This window comes from Halichoerus grypus, chromosome 2 (assembly GCF_964656455.1).
Source record: "Halichoerus grypus chromosome 2, mHalGry1.hap1.1, whole genome shotgun sequence".
In the NCBI taxonomy this organism is placed as follows: domain Eukaryota; kingdom Metazoa; phylum Chordata; class Mammalia; order Carnivora; family Phocidae; genus Halichoerus; species Halichoerus grypus.
The window spans coordinates 49,051,749-49,069,072 of record NC_135713.1 but is presented as its reverse complement, the minus strand read 5'-3'; the positions used below and the strand labels follow the sequence as shown (position 1 = coordinate 49,069,072).

The window sequence follows — 17,324 nt, the reverse complement described above, 5'->3', positions numbered from 1 at the left end:
TGGTTCCATTTTTAGCTCAAATCATGCTTTTGTTTACAGGCCATAGTGTATGAAGGCCAAGACAAGAACCCAGAAATGTGCCGAGTCTTGCTCACACACGAGATCATGTGCAGGTAAGAAATACCTTTTTCTCTCCCTTTAATTAGCAAAGAGAAGGTGAATTTGCATCTCAAATCTAGGTGAGCTCAGGTCCACTTTGGGTATATATTTATCTTGCTTCTATTAGATAATCTAAAAAGAACTTGAAACATGAGTATGTGGTAGTAAGGCATCACAGACATCTCAATGGTTCTTGATTATTTATTAGATTTCATCCTGAAAGACATACATTTCCATTTTGATATCACACTTTTAATGGGCACAAAGCAGTGCCCTCGCCTTCTTCCGTTCAATCAAATAAAATACGATATATCCTTTTAGTGTTCATATATGTGCTCAACTACATTGCTAGTAAAATGAGTAAGAGTTCTATTGATGTCAGCAGAAGGGGGATAAGATTTGAAAGTTATAGTTCCCCTTTTTAATTCTCCCACTTAAAAATGTGACCTACGGTACAAAGGCATCATTCGTCCTTCAATTGAGTGTGGGTTTTCCCCCCTTGCCTCTGATCTCTCAGTCTTAGTTACCTTGTATATAACTGTGACAGTGTAGCAATATTTCTCAGTAACAGTGAGCTTTTGGAAGGATGACAAATGTTTACACCTGAAAGTTATAAAAATTCATCTCACCCACAAATGAGTGTATTTATTTTGCCTAGTAATCAGACACAAGCCACGTTGGAAAACAAGCGAGCAAACCAAATTCCCTTTCATGGCCCCAGCCAGTCCGCCACATGTGAGAGAGTAGACCAGAGAACAGCCTTTCAACTTGCGGTATAGGATTCTTATTCTTCATAGAATAACACCTGATATATTCTGAGTAATTGGGTAAAGCACGAAGATGCCACTATGCATTGGGGAAAGGCTACTAATTGCTTTGTTAGGCATGCAGGCTCTCGCTGGCACAAAGCATGCTTGGCTCCTGACTAATACTGACCAGTGTTTTAGGCTTCAGCTGCCACTTCCGAGCGGGTGGGCTTTATCTGCTCCTCCCGGACTTGTGGGGAAAGCAATCTTAAAACTCCACAGGTGGGAATAAAATAAAAAAAGGCTTAATGTGTTTTCCTACTGAAATCCCAAATATTAACTTCTATATCTATAATTATGTACATATATAAAAATTTCTTTTTTTTTCCTTTTTAAAAAGCATACTTTTAATAGATTATTCTAAGTTCCTCAGGACTTTCACAAGTTTCACTTCAACAATTTGTAAAACTTGGTAATTTTTCCACAAACAGGTAGCCTTTCCTTACCTTTAAAACAGTAACAAAACCCGAAAATACGGTCATCAGTTTCTTAGAAGATATTATTAAGCAAAAATTAGTGTACTGTATACAACGATTGTACCATTAATGCTGAGTTGCACTTTTCAGAATTAAATGAGTAAAATCATTTTGAAAAGCATTAAAAAAATGACCTCCTTTGTATTACTATTTTTCTGATCATATCTCTATTTTAGCTTCCCTCAATTAGCATGTCATTAGAATGAATTTTCCGTGTTCTATTACATGTGATTCTAGCAAATAGGGAACAGACAGGAAGATAGATCTTGAACAATAGGCCAACTAATGTCTATGAATCACAGATTTGCATTTCGTATCTGTACATGTTTGGACTATGCTAGAAATAATTCTATTCTTGAAATACTTAAAGATATATTATGCCTTTCACACACGAGCCTACCCTCTATTAATGCAGTTTATATTTTTCTTGTTCTTAAAATTCATTGGTCCAAAGTACTTTATTATGCCGGTTGGCGTGCTTTACTGCTGATGTTCTTTCTATTTTTCAGAAACATAAAAATAGCAAAAATAAAATTCTCAAGCCACTGAAGGCAAATGATGATGTTTGTACTGTGTGGCTAAGAGGGAAAAGCCATATTCAAAATGTCATCTTGCTAATGTTACAGATTATGGTTTTCCTGGCTGCCTATAGATGTGTAAGGGGTACTGTTTGTTTACCAGGCCACCATGACCCTATTACACAAACCTGTCATCTATTGTGTGCCTAACAGTCTTTTAAATTGCAAATCTGATGCTCTTTAGGGGGCTTTAGGAAAAAAATTCTCACTTTCCACACCATCCTATTTCTCTTGATTTCTTGCCTGTTGTAAGTGGAAGTTGGGATGTGCTGAATTTGCACCAGGGGTGCAAATGCAGGCTCAATTATAAGCATAAAATTAGAGTCTGTTCACCATTAATCAGCCTGGCTAATTGCTATGCACCACCATTAGCCATATGGTGTGAAAGACAGCTTGCTCTCCCCAAGATGAAATTTCTTCATTGCAGACATGAAATAGTGAGGGCCCTGGATTTTAAAATAGCTTGTTTTAGATATTTAATTTCTAAACAACTTTCTGCAGTGCTTTCTATCAAGGCTAACGGCACAATAAAACTTTGCATTTATGTCACAAAAGCTGTATATTTATAGTACATTGGAGCTATGGTAAGGGAGACACAGAGAATTTAGATCGACAAGAAAGGGCTTGGATGATTCTGTTTTGTTGCAGGCAATGAAAAAAGAAAAACCCCGAAAAACACCAGGGAGTTGTGTCTCAGGTGGTTGGAAATTAAAAAAAAATTATTTTATTCTGTTGAGAGGGAACCCCATTGCATGAGCTGGCTAAAGGACTTACTGCCATTAGATTATAATTACTGCCTCTCTTTGAGACAAAACCTCTTTGACTTGATGGCATAGAACTCTTTTCGTGGAATTCTGGGAAGGTTTCTGCATTTTCGGTGAATTGGAATCTATCATACCGATTATCATTATATTTTGCTAATACTTAGTTCTTTAAAAAATATGCCCCCCCCAAGGATTTTTTAAAGCGGCAGTCTATAAGGGATTTGATTATACTGCATCTCAACATCCTGTGTTTAAATGTAAATGGAAAATAGGAACTATGCTTGGTAGGTGAGCCCTAGTCCGCAGCAGCCCCCGCTCCACCGCCGCCCCCCCCCCCCAGGCAGGCCAAACCGATTTTCTCCCTTTCCAGTGCACAGGACGATTACAGGGGATGGGTGCTCTGTTTAGGAAAGATTCTTTTTCTATTATCACTGCCCAGCCTCTTATGGGACCAAGAGTTCCCAGGGCAAGCTCAGGGCAACCCCTTGAAATAGTCTGTTCTTTCTTCCTCTTTTGCTGGCTTGTTCTGATTTTGTCCTTCAGGTTTCTACTTAAGCATGGTTTCTTCAGGGAAGTGTCCCAGGCCCTTCGCCTGAGTTATGTCTCCTTGGCGTGCACTCCTATTATATCCCATGCTTTTCCTTAACAGCACTTAGCACATTGTAACTGTGTGTCCAGGGCCTGTCCTTCTTTGCTGAGCTAAGAGCTCCTTGAAGGCAGAGAAGCCCCTCAGCTTTCATCTCTGCTTTAGTTGTCCCATGGGTGAAATGGGGGAGAAATGCTACTTCTCTCATAGGGTGGTTGTTAAGATTAAATGCTATAATCCCCATAAATACTTACCACGGTGCCTGACACGTAGTAAGTACCGAGTGTCTATTGTTATTCCTGATAGGAATAGCAGTACTCTTAGTAGTAACACCAACCGAAGCAGAAGTCCTAGTAGTAGTCCTAGGAGCAGCAATATCTGCAGTGTCTAGCTAAGTACCTGGTACATAGTTGCTCAGAGTGAAAGATAATAAGAGAACATTGAAGGGAAGGGAAGTGCCTACTACAACATTAACATACTTTGTTCATTCGAGGTATGGTGGTTAAGGATATTTTCATTCATTCTTGTAGCACCTGCTCTGTGCAAAGCACTGTGGAATGCAGAGCCAAAGGACTGGTCCTGTAGTAGGAGAGGTACAGGTTAGCCTGGGAGATGAGACCTGTCAGCCGATGACCAGACTGCACTGTAGACAGGGTTGTCTGTGATGAGGGGTGAAGCAAAGGACTGTGGCTGCTCAGAGAAGGGAGGACGTACCTGAAGGCGGGTAGTGGCCTCAGGAATGAGGAGGAGGGTGAGATAGGACAGGAATTTTAGAGGGTGTATGAAGAAGTGTTTGGGCCTATTTGTTGGTGGTCTGGCAGGATTTCTCTGGGGAGAGAGGATTGCAGGTGAGTGGGCTGTGGCCTGGAGCTGGGGAGAGAGGGTAAAAGATAACCAGCGTCCGAGAGGTCTTTTCCCAACAGTGGAGTTAAAGGTATGGGCTTACATGGGACTGGAAAGGGTGGGAGACTAGAAAGACTAGAGACCATGGGTACATTCTTGGGGAGTGGTCATATTTAGCAAGGAGGGAGAGTGTGTTCAAGAATTAGGAGAAAGAACCTTGAGCATTCAGGGCATAGAAATAAAAGGAGGGGGTTTCCAAGACGAGGAGCCATCTGTATTATAAGTCCTGGGAAGATCCAGATGGACTTGAAGAAAGAAAAGTACCAGAAAGTCACTGGTGAACTTTGAGAGAGGACATTCAAGTAGGTGCTGAGGCCTGGAACCCAGATTTTATGGCAAGGAATGATGGCGACTCTGGCAAGGAGAAACATGGGCAGTGAAGAAACTAACTCAAGAGAAAAGGAGAATTTTTTTTTTTTTTAAGAGAGTGGGACAACTTGACAGTGTTTGTAAACTAAGGGAAAGAGTGAACTTACCACTATTAATCAGACTATTCAGATAATTCATGTATCTCATTCTGTAGCCACTTGGGCTAAACAGGAAAGATAATCTTGTTTTCTGATGTGAAGCTTAGAGATTTAGGTGATGCTTTTCTCCAGTTGAGAGAGCCTCTACTTCTAGGAAACGATTCCACGCCTTTAGATGAAGATCTGCAAGTCCCATGACTGGGAAGCATGTAAACATTGCTTGCCCTGACTTAGGAAGCTGTGTGTCAGCTTGCTGGAGATATGCCACCTGTGTTAGGCTGCTAAGGAGGAAACTCATACGTTTGCTTTTCCCTGGGTGTGTGGAATTATCTGGGAGATGCCCGATCCTGCTGGGGAAAGGGATGTTGTCTTGAGTCTGCAGTGTTTGTAGGATAGCAGGTGCTGGGGACCCACCCCTGTGACCCACTCCACTTTGCCTTCCTGCCACTTGAGTTTCAGGTTGAGAAAGGCTGTGAAGTAGTGGGCTTCCTGCTCTGTGACAAAGCCAATCAGGAAACCCCAAGCCCCCTGATAGATGCCCACTCTGGGGGGTCAAATGCCAGGGCTGTGCCTGGTACAATAAGAGCCTAAGAAACCGTTTTCAATGGATGAAGATCCATAGGTCACACAGTGATGAGGATATAATTGTCACTGTGATTTCTTTCATCAACACGGTAACTTATCTCTTAAAGTGCTCTCACGTCTGTTGTCCCATGTACTGTGCTGGTTCAGCCTGAGTGCACGCCTGCTTTAAACCTAAGCAAATCTGTTCTCCCTTCATCCTGTCCTGTCTTGTGTGTGGTGGAGGTGGTGCCTACCTTTCTTGGTCCTTCTGAGTTCAGTAGAAGGAACCAGGAGGCAGCTAGGTTTAGAGAAGAGATGAAAGAGAAGGGCGAGAAAGACTGTGGTGGGGAAGAAGAACTGGTTCTTGCTTAGCGTGGCTCTGGGCTCAGAACTAGGAAGCTGGAAGGGGGTAGATGTCAGCTGAGTCTAAAGGAAGACATTTCTTCCCCAACTTACGGTTGATTTTCAGTTTTTTAATAGGGAAGTAATACTGCAATAAAAAGCAGAATATATATAAAATATATACCCTCCATTCCTTCCCACTTCCTATTCCACTCCCTACAGGTTACTTCTTGGAAGTTTATATTCATTTATTCAAAACATATTTCCTGAGGGTCTCCTGTGCCCTGGTCTCTGTTCTAGTTGCGGCCTAGAACAAAACAGTCTAAGACCCTGTCCTCATGGACAGGCAGACAGCATAGAAGAAAATAAATATAAAATATAATGTGCTGGGCGCCAGGGAGAAAAGTGAGACAGGATGAGGGAGAACTCTGGGGCAGTCAGGCAGGGAAGGGCTTTTTAAGGTGGTGACTTTGCCTAGAGATTTGAGTGAAATGAGGGGTGAACTGGCTTGTGCCCAATTCTCTCTTCCTCTCCCCTCCCCCTCTCTCTTTCACTCTTTCATTTTTTTTCTCCCAGAAATAGGACCATACCATACACACTATTCAGCAGCTTGGCTTTCTCGATTCATAATTTGATTTAGGCTTTTTTCCGTGAGAGTGTGTAAAAACCCACTTTCATCCTTTTTAATGCTGCACATAATTCTGTATATACATGTATATACACACATGCATGTATATGTATGCACACATATATGTGCATATCTATGCATTTTAAAAGTAGGGTTCATCCTGTAGACCGTATTTTGTCACCACTCCAGGTGCAGAGCAGCACCCAAGACTCCCAGTTTGGGAATGACGACTGTGATGCAGTGATATGACCCCCTCCTCACCCCCCGCCCCTCCGAGACAGGAAACCTGTGGGGAGGCCATTTTTTATACTTTGCATAAAGTTTTATTTTTTATAAGTGTTAAGTGAACTTCAGCCCCTTCATTTTGCTTTCTCTTCATTCCTTCATTACCTCCTTTTATTCCTGTTCTGTCTTTCCTTCCACACTTCTGTTCTTCACATCTGCCTTTTCCCCTGGATCCCTTGGGGCCCAGCAGAGAAGTGGTTCTCATTTATGCTGTGCTTCAATTCATCCCGCTGCGCTCAAGGGCATTTTTATTTTAAGAGGATGAAGAAAGACAGTGCTTAAGTCAAAGGACCAATCTCATGTCTTGTGTGGCACTTGCTTGGGGGAGGTGGTTTGGTGTATGGAGTGGGATGGGAGTGAACCTTCTTTCCATCAGCAGTGCCTGATCAGAGGGTCAGCTTGGCTTCCTCTGTCTGTCACCTTCCTATTTCCTTGGATCGTATTTCCCTCAGTACATTACATCATTCTTGAAGTCATTTGATCAATCAATCATCAATCAATATTTGAGCTTCTCCATTCTATTTCAGTCCTTACATTACTCATTAGGTAAATAAAATTTACAGTTTCTTCCTTTATGAAGCATACAGATTAGTGGGGGAGCACAGTGAGAGGAGAAAAAGAGTAATAAAACAAACATTGATATAAGAATATAATTTGCATTGCGTTACATGTCCTGAAAGGAAAAACCAGGAGGAGCCTGAAGGGGGTCAGGGCCAGCCTCTCTGGAGAGGGAGCACACAGGCTGAGGCCTGAACAGCGAGTAGAGGCTGCCTAACCAAGGAGGGGCTGGAGGAGGAACAGACCAGGCCAGGAGGCCTGCCCAGGCCTAAGCCTGAGGTCAGACTGAGTGAGGCATATCAGAGAGACTGAAATTGGCCAGTGAGGTTGGAGCTTGGCAGCTCAGAGGAGAGTGACAGGAGGCTGGACGGTGGTCTGGCATCATGGCATGCCATAGAGCTGTTCTGAGTGCTGGGGGAAGCCAGTAATAGGTCTTGGACTGTGAAGTGACACAGTCCCATTGACATTTTGAAAAGAGCCCTCTGACTGTTCTAGGAAGTAAAGCGTGGAGGCAGCAAGGCTAGATGGGAGGCCACTGCAGAAGTCCAAGTGAAGAATGAAAGCGACGTGGATGAGGGTGATGGTAGTGAGGAGAGAGAGAAGCAGGCATGACATGGAGATTCTACTCTGAAGTTGCCATCATGCCAGGTGGAAGAGCCCCTGGAGGGCACGAGTCTGGACAGGACCCGGTGAGGGTTCTACCATCGGCAACTTGCGTTGCCCACTCACTGTTTGGGGAAGAGAAAGGGGGGGGGGGATGGAAAATGATGAGGAGAAATAGGCCTTCCCACCTACCGGTTTTCTCCCTGGGTAAAGACAACATGGGATCTGTTGATAGGCAGCTGTTGGAGGCCTGCTGCTTCTGTGGAACACGGGGCAGCTTTGCTCAGGTTTGGAGGAAGAGGAGGTCGGAGGAGGCAGGAGCAGGAGGTGATAATGATGCTGCCCTCCATGGAGCACTTAGTAGGACCAGTCGCAGAGCCCAGCTTTATACCCTGATTGCACTGAATCTGCGCCCTGACACTTCGAGGTGGGCACCACAGTTGTCCCATTGCACAGCTGAGGAAACTAAGATTCTGTGGGGTAGAGTACCTTGCTTCAGGTGGCACAGGGAGCTCTGTCTGATTCTGGAGCCAGTGTTCTTAACCACCATGCTCTTCTGGCAAGCCCTTGAAATGTAGGCGTAGGGGATCAGAGTTAAGGGATGATGGAGTTTAATTTTTAAACTATCATTTTTTTTTTACAAACATTCCAACCACTCTACTTCTCATTCCCTTGTTTCCACATCTCTCTCTTGGGTATTGGGATACTTTGGGCTTTCTAGCCCCATAGTCCTGGTATATTAGAATGTAGGCCTAAAAGGAAATAGTTCCCTTTGAATCGGAAAGGGAAAGGTGGATGAAGTGACCTTCAGCTGGGGCTTTAACAAAGGAGATACAGTTCTTACGATTGCTTTCCAAAGATATGAGAGACAAAGAGAATTAACACCAAATTTGGAAGCTGATTCTCTTCTCAGAGATATAGTTAGGAAAGAGACTTCCCAACTTTGGTGAAAGACTCTCTATCCAGGAGTATATTTCTGGGTCCTGAAAATGAAGTTCAATGCTTGGTTCTCTCCATCAGCTTTCTAAATTTAGGCCCTATGATTCACTAAGTAAAATGTGTGTGTGTGTGTGTGTGTATGTGTGTGTACACACGCCTGTGTAAGAAAGAGGGAGAAAAGTGCATATTTTATTTATGGCACGTGATAATGTATAACCCTTGGATAACTTCCTCGCCTCCTTGACTGATCAAACATGTGTTTTATAGTGTGCCCCTGGGTGTAGACTGACCAGTGCACATATATTTTATCTGCAAACAAGTCTCAGATGGATAGTTTTCCATTGACCATGGGTAATTTTTAAAAACCTCAATTCCGCCCCTCCCCCCGCCAGAAGCATCCCACTTTTACAGAAATGGACAGTCTTTTCCTCACAGCTAGGGTGGGATTTTGATAGTGGGTGCTTTTCTAGCCCATGGCTGTTTTTTCTCTAACCTAATTAAGAGCATCCATTGTCAGGGCTGTGCTAGCCTTTGGATCAACTGTCCATAATGCCTCCAGAAAACTTAAATGGTGGCCAGCACAGGACACAGAAGCCAGACAACATGTGGATCTCCACTTTCTTTTATCTTGCCTCTTCTTCTTCTTCATTATTATGTTGTACTTTTATTCTCATGAAGATGGTTCAAAAGCGAACAGTTACAGCTTTAGGATTTTGGGCAGGCTGGGGTTGAAGGAAAGAGATTTCTCCCTTGAAAGAGAAAGGAGAAGAAAAAGAATCCATTTAATACAGAATTACTGGAGGGGGAGAAATCACTCATACCTCATTATTGACGCGTTCCACACAATTAGTGTGATCTTGAGGGAAGAACGTTTGAGCCACCCACAACCCTGAATATTCTCATTGGGTAGATGTAATAATAATGCATTTCACAGTGAACTCTTCAATACTGCGGGCAGTGATGGGGAGACCCCATCTTAGGGCTGTCAGTCGTGGCTCCAGGAGAGTCCCTCTTCCTCCCTCCTTCTTTGTTCAGGGAGAGGTTAAGCCTGGCCATTAACCCATAGACGAACCACATAGAATTTTCTGTCCCAGGGATCCGTTGATTGCCAGGTATGGCTTTGTGGTAATTCTAGCATTTGCAACCCAGCAATTTGAACCTTCTGTCTGCCTAAATGATGATTTCACATTGTGATGGTTGTACTAAATCCTTTCCCTTTTGCTCCATAGCCGCTGTTGTGACAAGAAGAGCTGTGGCAACCGAAATGAGACTCCCTCAGATCCAGTGATAATTGACAGGTAGGGACCACTCTACTTTCACTGGATTCTTATTCCTCATTATAATGAAACACCTGCCTTGTGTCGCTCATGGGCGAGGGTGAGGAACGCACGTGGCCGAAATTTGCCTGTTGGTCATGGCTAGTCTGCGCCGAGCTTTTGCGATCCCTGGGAAAACCAGTTGGAATGTTCTTTGGAGGCCCGTGTTCTTGGATTGCTTTGGTTTTCTGTCTGATTCATGCTCTTAAAAGAATATTTTTCTCTTTCCTGACTTTCTGTGGCTCAATCCTCATGCTGTGCCAGGAAGCTACAGAAATAAAATAATAATAGTTTGTGATTTATGAAATGTGGTTGGGTGCTTATAAATATTTAACTCTTATTTGAAAAATGTTTGAATCATTATCACTTTTAGCTACAGTAGTTCTGTTGGACGTAATCCATCTACATTTTAAGGTTTTATTTATGCATAAAAGCAGTTTTAAGGAGATCTGTGAACCAAGACTTTCTAGTGTTATCTCCCGGCATTTGATGGTAGCTCATACTGTATTGTAAGTTGATTAATTTATCCTGCTTGTCTTAATTATTGTGTTTTTAAACAGATCCATATTACTAATCTGACATGACCAAGTAAATCACTGTAGAACAATAAATCTGTTTTAGTTGTTGGGTGCAATTTGGAGTCAGTGTGTGCACATATTATGCGAAGTTGCATTCCAAATATTCATTTTACATTTTAATTATTGAAATTCATTGTATGGAAATATGTATGATAAACCATTTGTTACATAGCATTACTCATTGAGAGTTAAATGGCCTGGAAGGTTTATGGTTACTGTCAGTTGTCAGCTAGGGAAAGAGCTAACACCCTCCACTAGCTGGAAAAGAGTCTTGTAAATTAGACTGACGGATCCCTCATGGAGGAAATTAACAGCTGAACAAAAGTTCCTCTTTGGGTTTGGTAATGATGATTTTTACTGAAAAAAAAAAAAACAGAAAACAAAACAAAATAAAAAACAAACCCTATCTATCTGTCTTTCCAATTCTTTACCTTTTGGGGCTTACTTTATTGTTTTTCAGTTAACTGAAAAACTGCTTCCTTGTAATTTATGTCAAAACATTGACTTGTTGATTTGGATTCATGTGATTCTCCAGGCTTCAACCCAATTTTTTGTTGCCCACTAGCTTTATAAAGCTTACGTTTCAATCAGGTATTTTAACTAAATATCTCTCTAATATTTACCCAAAACATGCCCCTTTGCTTGATAACTGAGTCTTAATATACTTGATTCCAAGTTAATACACGTTTTTCGTGTGAGGTGAGCTTCTATGCCGCCTGTAGGTTTGGAACAGCATGTTTATGTGCGAGAGCAGACCTGCCATTCGTGTAATTCCTTTTTTCTGCAATGGAAGATAAATCTTCAGATGAAAAAGGTCAAAACTAAATATAACCTTTATGCTGTTTGTTTTATTTAAATCCATCTCTTCGAAATACCATTTGTTATTTTAAGCAAGTTTTTCCTAACGCTTCTGTTAAAAAGAAAGTGTTCTGATCAAAGGACCAGCCCAAACAGTCCCACAAACTTTGAAACTATAAGCATTCTGTTCTGCCGCACAGTTCCTTTTGGTGTAGATGATGACAAGCAACCATACCTTGCCACCCGCAATGAAAACACTTCTTTTGCTTGTGAATGGGTTAAGCTTTTAAGTTCTTCATTTGGTTTTAAGCTGTGACTCTGATATAGAAGGTTGATATGACTGTGGTTTGAATAACATTTGATTTTGACCTGTTCTTGTGGGTTGCGATGGCATAAGAAACTTGACTCAGCAGCGCTGTAATTAGCCTGGCCCGTGTTTTTGAAACAGGATTGTGTTACCTGGATTGCATTAGTGTGGCTTCTATTGTTGCCGCCTAGCATCTGTCCCAGTAGGGTACTTAAAACCTTTTCTTGGCTGGGGTAGTTCAAACAATTTAGGCAAAATAAGTATGCACTTTATACTGTTGGTGGCTTGAGAGATATTACTCATGACATTTCTCCTTTTCATTTTTTCCCTTTTTGGTTTGACAAAGTAGAAAACAGTGTGTAGCCAATGTTGGTCTCTTAAGAGAGGAGTATTTTAAAACCGGCTGAAACCCAGTGGATCTGCAGAAGCCTCAACATATGTTTATTTGCTGGCGATTGCCACTGTCTCCCATGAACTGTCTTTTCAAGCAGTGATGCCAGTTGATATGCAAAACCCCATTTAGCTATTTTTATTTGCATCTGAGTTTTCAGAATTTATTTGTCCTTGGGTCTGCCAAAGGTTTTAAAAGCTCCAGCCCTGTCTCTGCTGATATGTGAAACTTTCATTTTTAACAATGAGAGAAGAAAATAACAACAAGAAAAGAACTCACACGAGGAAGGGCAAAATAGAAAAGATTTTTCAATTCCATAAAATTGCTGCAAAGGAAAAAAAAATGATGGCAACCGTGTTTGAATTTCATAGTTCCCAATTTGATTCTATATTACCGATTGCATAATATCTGCGTTACGTGCTTAGGGTTTGATTTGCTTTCAGATTTATGGATGTGAATCTCTGCATATTTTGCAAAAATAGGTTATGGGGCCTGCATTCAGTCGCAACAGTAACTGTTTTTACAAGATGCATACAATATGCAATTATGGAGCTGAAGGTACAGGCAATCACTGTATTAAGATTTAGCATAGTTTTAGCACGAAGTCACCTTTTGGGCACCAATAATTTTTAGCTCCCTTTGCTTGTCCTTCGGATTTTGGAAGAACACTGCTATTTTTATCAGTCAAAAGACTTTTAGCAGTGGTTATTCAGGAAAACTATTTATAGGGTAGATAGAAGACGTTTTCTGGTCATACAGCAATGGTGCAGGCTAAGCTATTTCTGTGTTAAATTTTGGCTGTATTTTTTGCTGCCAGTGATTTGGGGACATCAGCTTGGCGTTGTCTATCAAAAAAATGGAATTAACAAAATCAGCAGTTGCATGTCGTGATTTAGAAAATGGGTTTCTACTTCCTTCTTTTATAATAGCATGCAACAAAGTAAGAAAAATATGACCCAAATTCTTTTTACATTTGTGACAATTTGTCAAGTCCCTTCAAAAAAGTTTAGAGGAAGATTTCTGCAAATGTAGAAGGTGTGCATGTGGAGTTGACTGCCAGGTCATATTTCGGCCTGATGCCAAATGGCTTGATTAAGAATTATAAAGACCAGGATGTGCCCAACGATCCCAGTATTTGGGCTGCGTAGACATGCAAAAAGTCATATGTGTTATGTTTAATAACCGATGACCAGGAACTAATAACAGTAAATTTCATTATCATTGAGGTAAACGGCTATGTGTGGTAATTATTGTTAAAGTAAAAAGTAAAAACTGTCTTGCTGTTATTAAATTAAGGTGGAGATTGATTTAACATATTCACACAGTAACTCATATTTGAATTTAAAAGGTTTGCAATAAAATCCGTGTTTAGAAATTGAATAAATTGTAGTTTTATTACCACATTGGATATCCTTGTGTCCTAACCTTTTTCCTTGGAGTTATCTTAGTTCAATAAATAAAACCTCATTAGACTATTCCCATTTCAACGAGTTTATTAAATTTTGCAGGAGTAATTAGCATAAGCTGTGCTAATTTTTCTGGAAGACTAATGAGGGAGGTTCTTAATTAGGTTTACTTTGTAAGAGTCAGAAAAGATGGTAATGACAAAAGTCACACAGGGTAGTCCGAATTGGGAACCCAGTTTTTCTAAATCTATAAAAAAAAATCTTCCCTTTTCTACATGGAAACTTCTTTATAAATACTTGAACTGAATATATGAAGTGTGCAGACTGTTATTCCGTATCTAGTCGGTTAGGGTTACCATCCATTCTTGATTTGCTTCACAAAACTCTTTATTTTCCTATCCTTGATTCACTAAACTATCTTAGAGCAATGACATCGGTGAATACAGATGGTCTTACAAAAACATTTCTTTCTCTGAATTATACGAATTATACTATAGGATTCCTTTCACACAGAGCCCTGAAGTTTCCGGTCAGATTAGTTGTGCTTATTTCCAGTAGGGCAGGATAGGGTATGGCTCAGTATTTGTCTGTTTGTTTGGTTTTTCAATTTAGGATCAGTGTGACTGATGAAATAGACCACTAAGTAAAGGGACAAAATAAGTTCCCAATTCTTCATGTCCTTGCACTGTGGATCCTGGGTAGTTAACACGTGGAATTTTTTCTTTTAATAGATAGAAATAATAAAGGGTGAAATTCTTCCTCAAATCATGTTTTCCCATCTCATGTGAATTTAGACATAGTCCTTTTGAGATATAACGTGGCTTGAATAGCCTGCACATTTTGAGTTCCTCACAGCCAGTATGAGCATGGATTTTTAAAGCCTGTTGACTAATATACCTCTAAAAATTTTGCATTTGCTTATTATAACTTTAACAGATTTGTCTTTCTTTTCCATTTATAAGATCCTTATATCTATGTTTGAGATGTAAGCTTGTGATACATTTTAAAAAATACATGAATTTTATGACGTGAAAAAGTTAGCTTGTTTAGAATCACTACTCTTTAGGTCACACTGACCCAAGGGTGTCCTAAAAAGAAAGGAAGAAAAAAAACCCTGTATTTGTCTTTTCCAGGATTGTCTAAGGATCTTCCACATCTAGATCACTTTCATTTAGGTAACACTAGTTGGATTTTCTTTATGATTATTGTCTGAAATAGAATGTTCAGGAGTGAAAATAGTATAATGCTTATTTTACCTGTTGAATTTCCATGATATACAGCATATGAAAAGCTTGACCATGTCAAGGTTGTTCAGAGAAGAAATTTTTCTTAAGATCCATTCTTCAACTGAGAGGTATAAATGCTATGACTGAACTTTTTAGAAATGTCTAGTGTTGTCTTATCAACATCTAATTTCCTGATTAAATTGGCCCGATGTATTTATATAAGATATACGTCCACCTGTAAAACAGGAAGACAATAGTAAAACTTTAGAATTACCATAGAGTGGGTATGTAATATGTATGTAATAAAGTCCTCAACTCTGTGAACATAACATATACTTTGTTGCAAATGAGGCTTTTCCTCAGAGTTTCATTTCACTGACCTTTCAACTCATTGTTTTGGCCTCTACCCAGTTTTTAGAAGGACCGACCACTGCACATAATCACAATGTAAGATACACAGACTGCTGTCTGGAGTGTGAACAACCAGAGGTGAAATTGCATTTCTTGGAGTTCTGATAAGCCTTTATACCATCTGATTTCCTAACCTTGAATGCTCTGTTAAAATAAAAGGCGGAGGAATTCACCCTTTACAATTGCCCCAGGCAGGATAATTGCTGTCTTCTTGGTTGTATTGAGAGGTTTGCCTTTTTCCAAAAGTGAAAAGCCAGTACTGACGTGGAACATTAATTTATGGTTGTTTATTAACCCTACTGTATTTAAACATTTGTTTTCTCAGTGGGAATTCCTATGTGATTATTAGCGATGAGGCTGATGTGAGAGCGTATCATTCTAAATTTTATCACATATCAAATAATACCATTCTGAATATGAGAGGAGCTGTGTACATTTGTGTGCAGTTTGCTACCATGATAAGAAAATAGCAAATACAATAAACTAATAGCAGTCTGTATTCCATTTGCTATCAGCTATTCCCAAATACACAGCCAGGATACATTAACATGCATTTCAAATATGCTGACAATGTATCATAATGCAAAGTACTTTTACATGGTATAATACTACTGCAGACACTGTATAATGAACAACAGTGGTTTTCCTGTAAAGGAAGTAATGGCAGCAACTTCCAAGAAATGTATTTAACGAAGCTTCAGAGAATCAACAGTGTTATGTGTGTAACTGGCCCGGGCGTCTGCTCGTGGTGGGGGTTTTTAATCCCATGTCTTCATAACTTTGCTTTTGTGACAGTTTTGGAAAAATACAGAAAAGCAGTACAAAGTCCCCTGTGTGTCATCTAGCAACTTTGCATAGTCAGTTTGTGATGAGAATATATTACTATATTAAATATGCTTTTACTTTTCTAAATGAATTTGCTTAGAATGGGGAAAAAAAAAACCCAAAACCCTCCCCAAGTGCAACTCTCCATTGATAAATTCCCCTCACTCCTCCCTACTGCGGGCACCTGACCAAACTCTCTAAGAAGAGTTGACCAGATTTTAAAAACTCCATTTAGAGTTTTCCTTCATATAAAGAGATGGTATTTTGGTCATTTTAATTGGCATGAGGCATTATCTGAAATAGACTGCTAATTCCTCATTCTCTCCTCTCCCCCGTTCTAGCTTTCCTTTTACAAACTGGGTAACTCTACCCTGTTCTGGACAATATAAAATTGACCTAAATACTCCAATTGCAAGCAATGAAATATGGTGAACAGTACAGGTTTGTTTTTGGTTGCTTATTGGCTTTAAAGGTGTGGGTAGATGAAGATAAATCTCCCTCGCAAACTCTCCAGTTACAAGCCTTTGTCCAGAAGCAAATGAAGGTTTTAACGTTACAGTACTTATTGTAATAGAATTTTAATTGCCTTAATCCTGCTAAAGTGTGAAGCTGAGTGTGTGTGTGTGTGTGTGTGTGTGTATGTATGTATGTGTGTGCGTGTTCTTCATGAGGAGGGGAATCAAGCCGGAAAAAAAAACCTGCATATTTTTCAATGGGGGATGGGGGTCACATATGGTAAATGATGCAAACTTAATGAATCTGATTTGGGGGAAAAGAATGCCACCGGCGTTTCATCCATGTAATATATACTCCACTTTCAGTGGGAACAGAGTGGTCTTCGCTGTGCTTTGGGGATTTTTATTTTTGAAGGTGAAGTGCTTCGTTTCAGTTCCAAACTTGCCTGCAAACCCTACTTGGAAAGACTTAACTAGACAAGCTGGCAAATTATATAGCTTGATCCCACACAATAACCTCCAAAATGGCACTCGGTAACTATACCATCCCGCTAACTGTTTGAGGCACAATAGTTTTGTAATGTAATATAAAGTAATAGTGTTATAGCCAACACATCTTTAATAAGATATTGTTCGTGCCTTTGCCATATGCTGCAGAGCAGCCTCTCACTCGGTGGGCCTTTTGATTCCTCTCAATAAGATTATTTCAAATACTCTAATCCTGAATCATTGACATGAATACAAAAGCCTAGTGACATCTAATAGATGCCTCTTAGCTTTGCTTTTCCTCTTGTTCCTTTCCTTTTTCTTCTCTTTTTACCTGACAAAAAGCTTATAGACACTTGGGCTCTGTCTCTCAGTAGCAGCATGGGGGGCTCCTCGTGAAGTATAAAGGAGGAAAAAGGACTGACAGAGGCCCGATAAGCTACAGAGTGAAGGACCATAGATTAAAAGTAAATGCCAGTAAATCCTACCCTGTACACTTACTTGTTCTTTTATTGTTTTCTTTAACA

The 17,324-nt window shown here is 40.4% G+C and overlaps 1 protein-coding gene across 13 annotated transcripts in view; it reads left to right on the top strand.

Moving 5' to 3' along the window:
• Positions 1–17,324, top strand: part of EBF1 (EBF transcription factor 1) — a 391,270-nt gene that overhangs the window by 14,131 nt on the left and 359,815 nt on the right. For all 13 annotated transcript variants that reach the window (XM_036103654.2, XM_078066804.1, XM_036103653.2 and 10 more), the window contains exons 5-6: positions 40–113; positions 9,828–9,896. In XM_036103654.2, the coding sequence (XP_035959547.1) occupies positions 40–113; positions 9,828–9,896 (143 nt within the window). The remainder of the gene's footprint in view (positions 1–39; positions 114–9,827; positions 9,897–17,324) is intronic.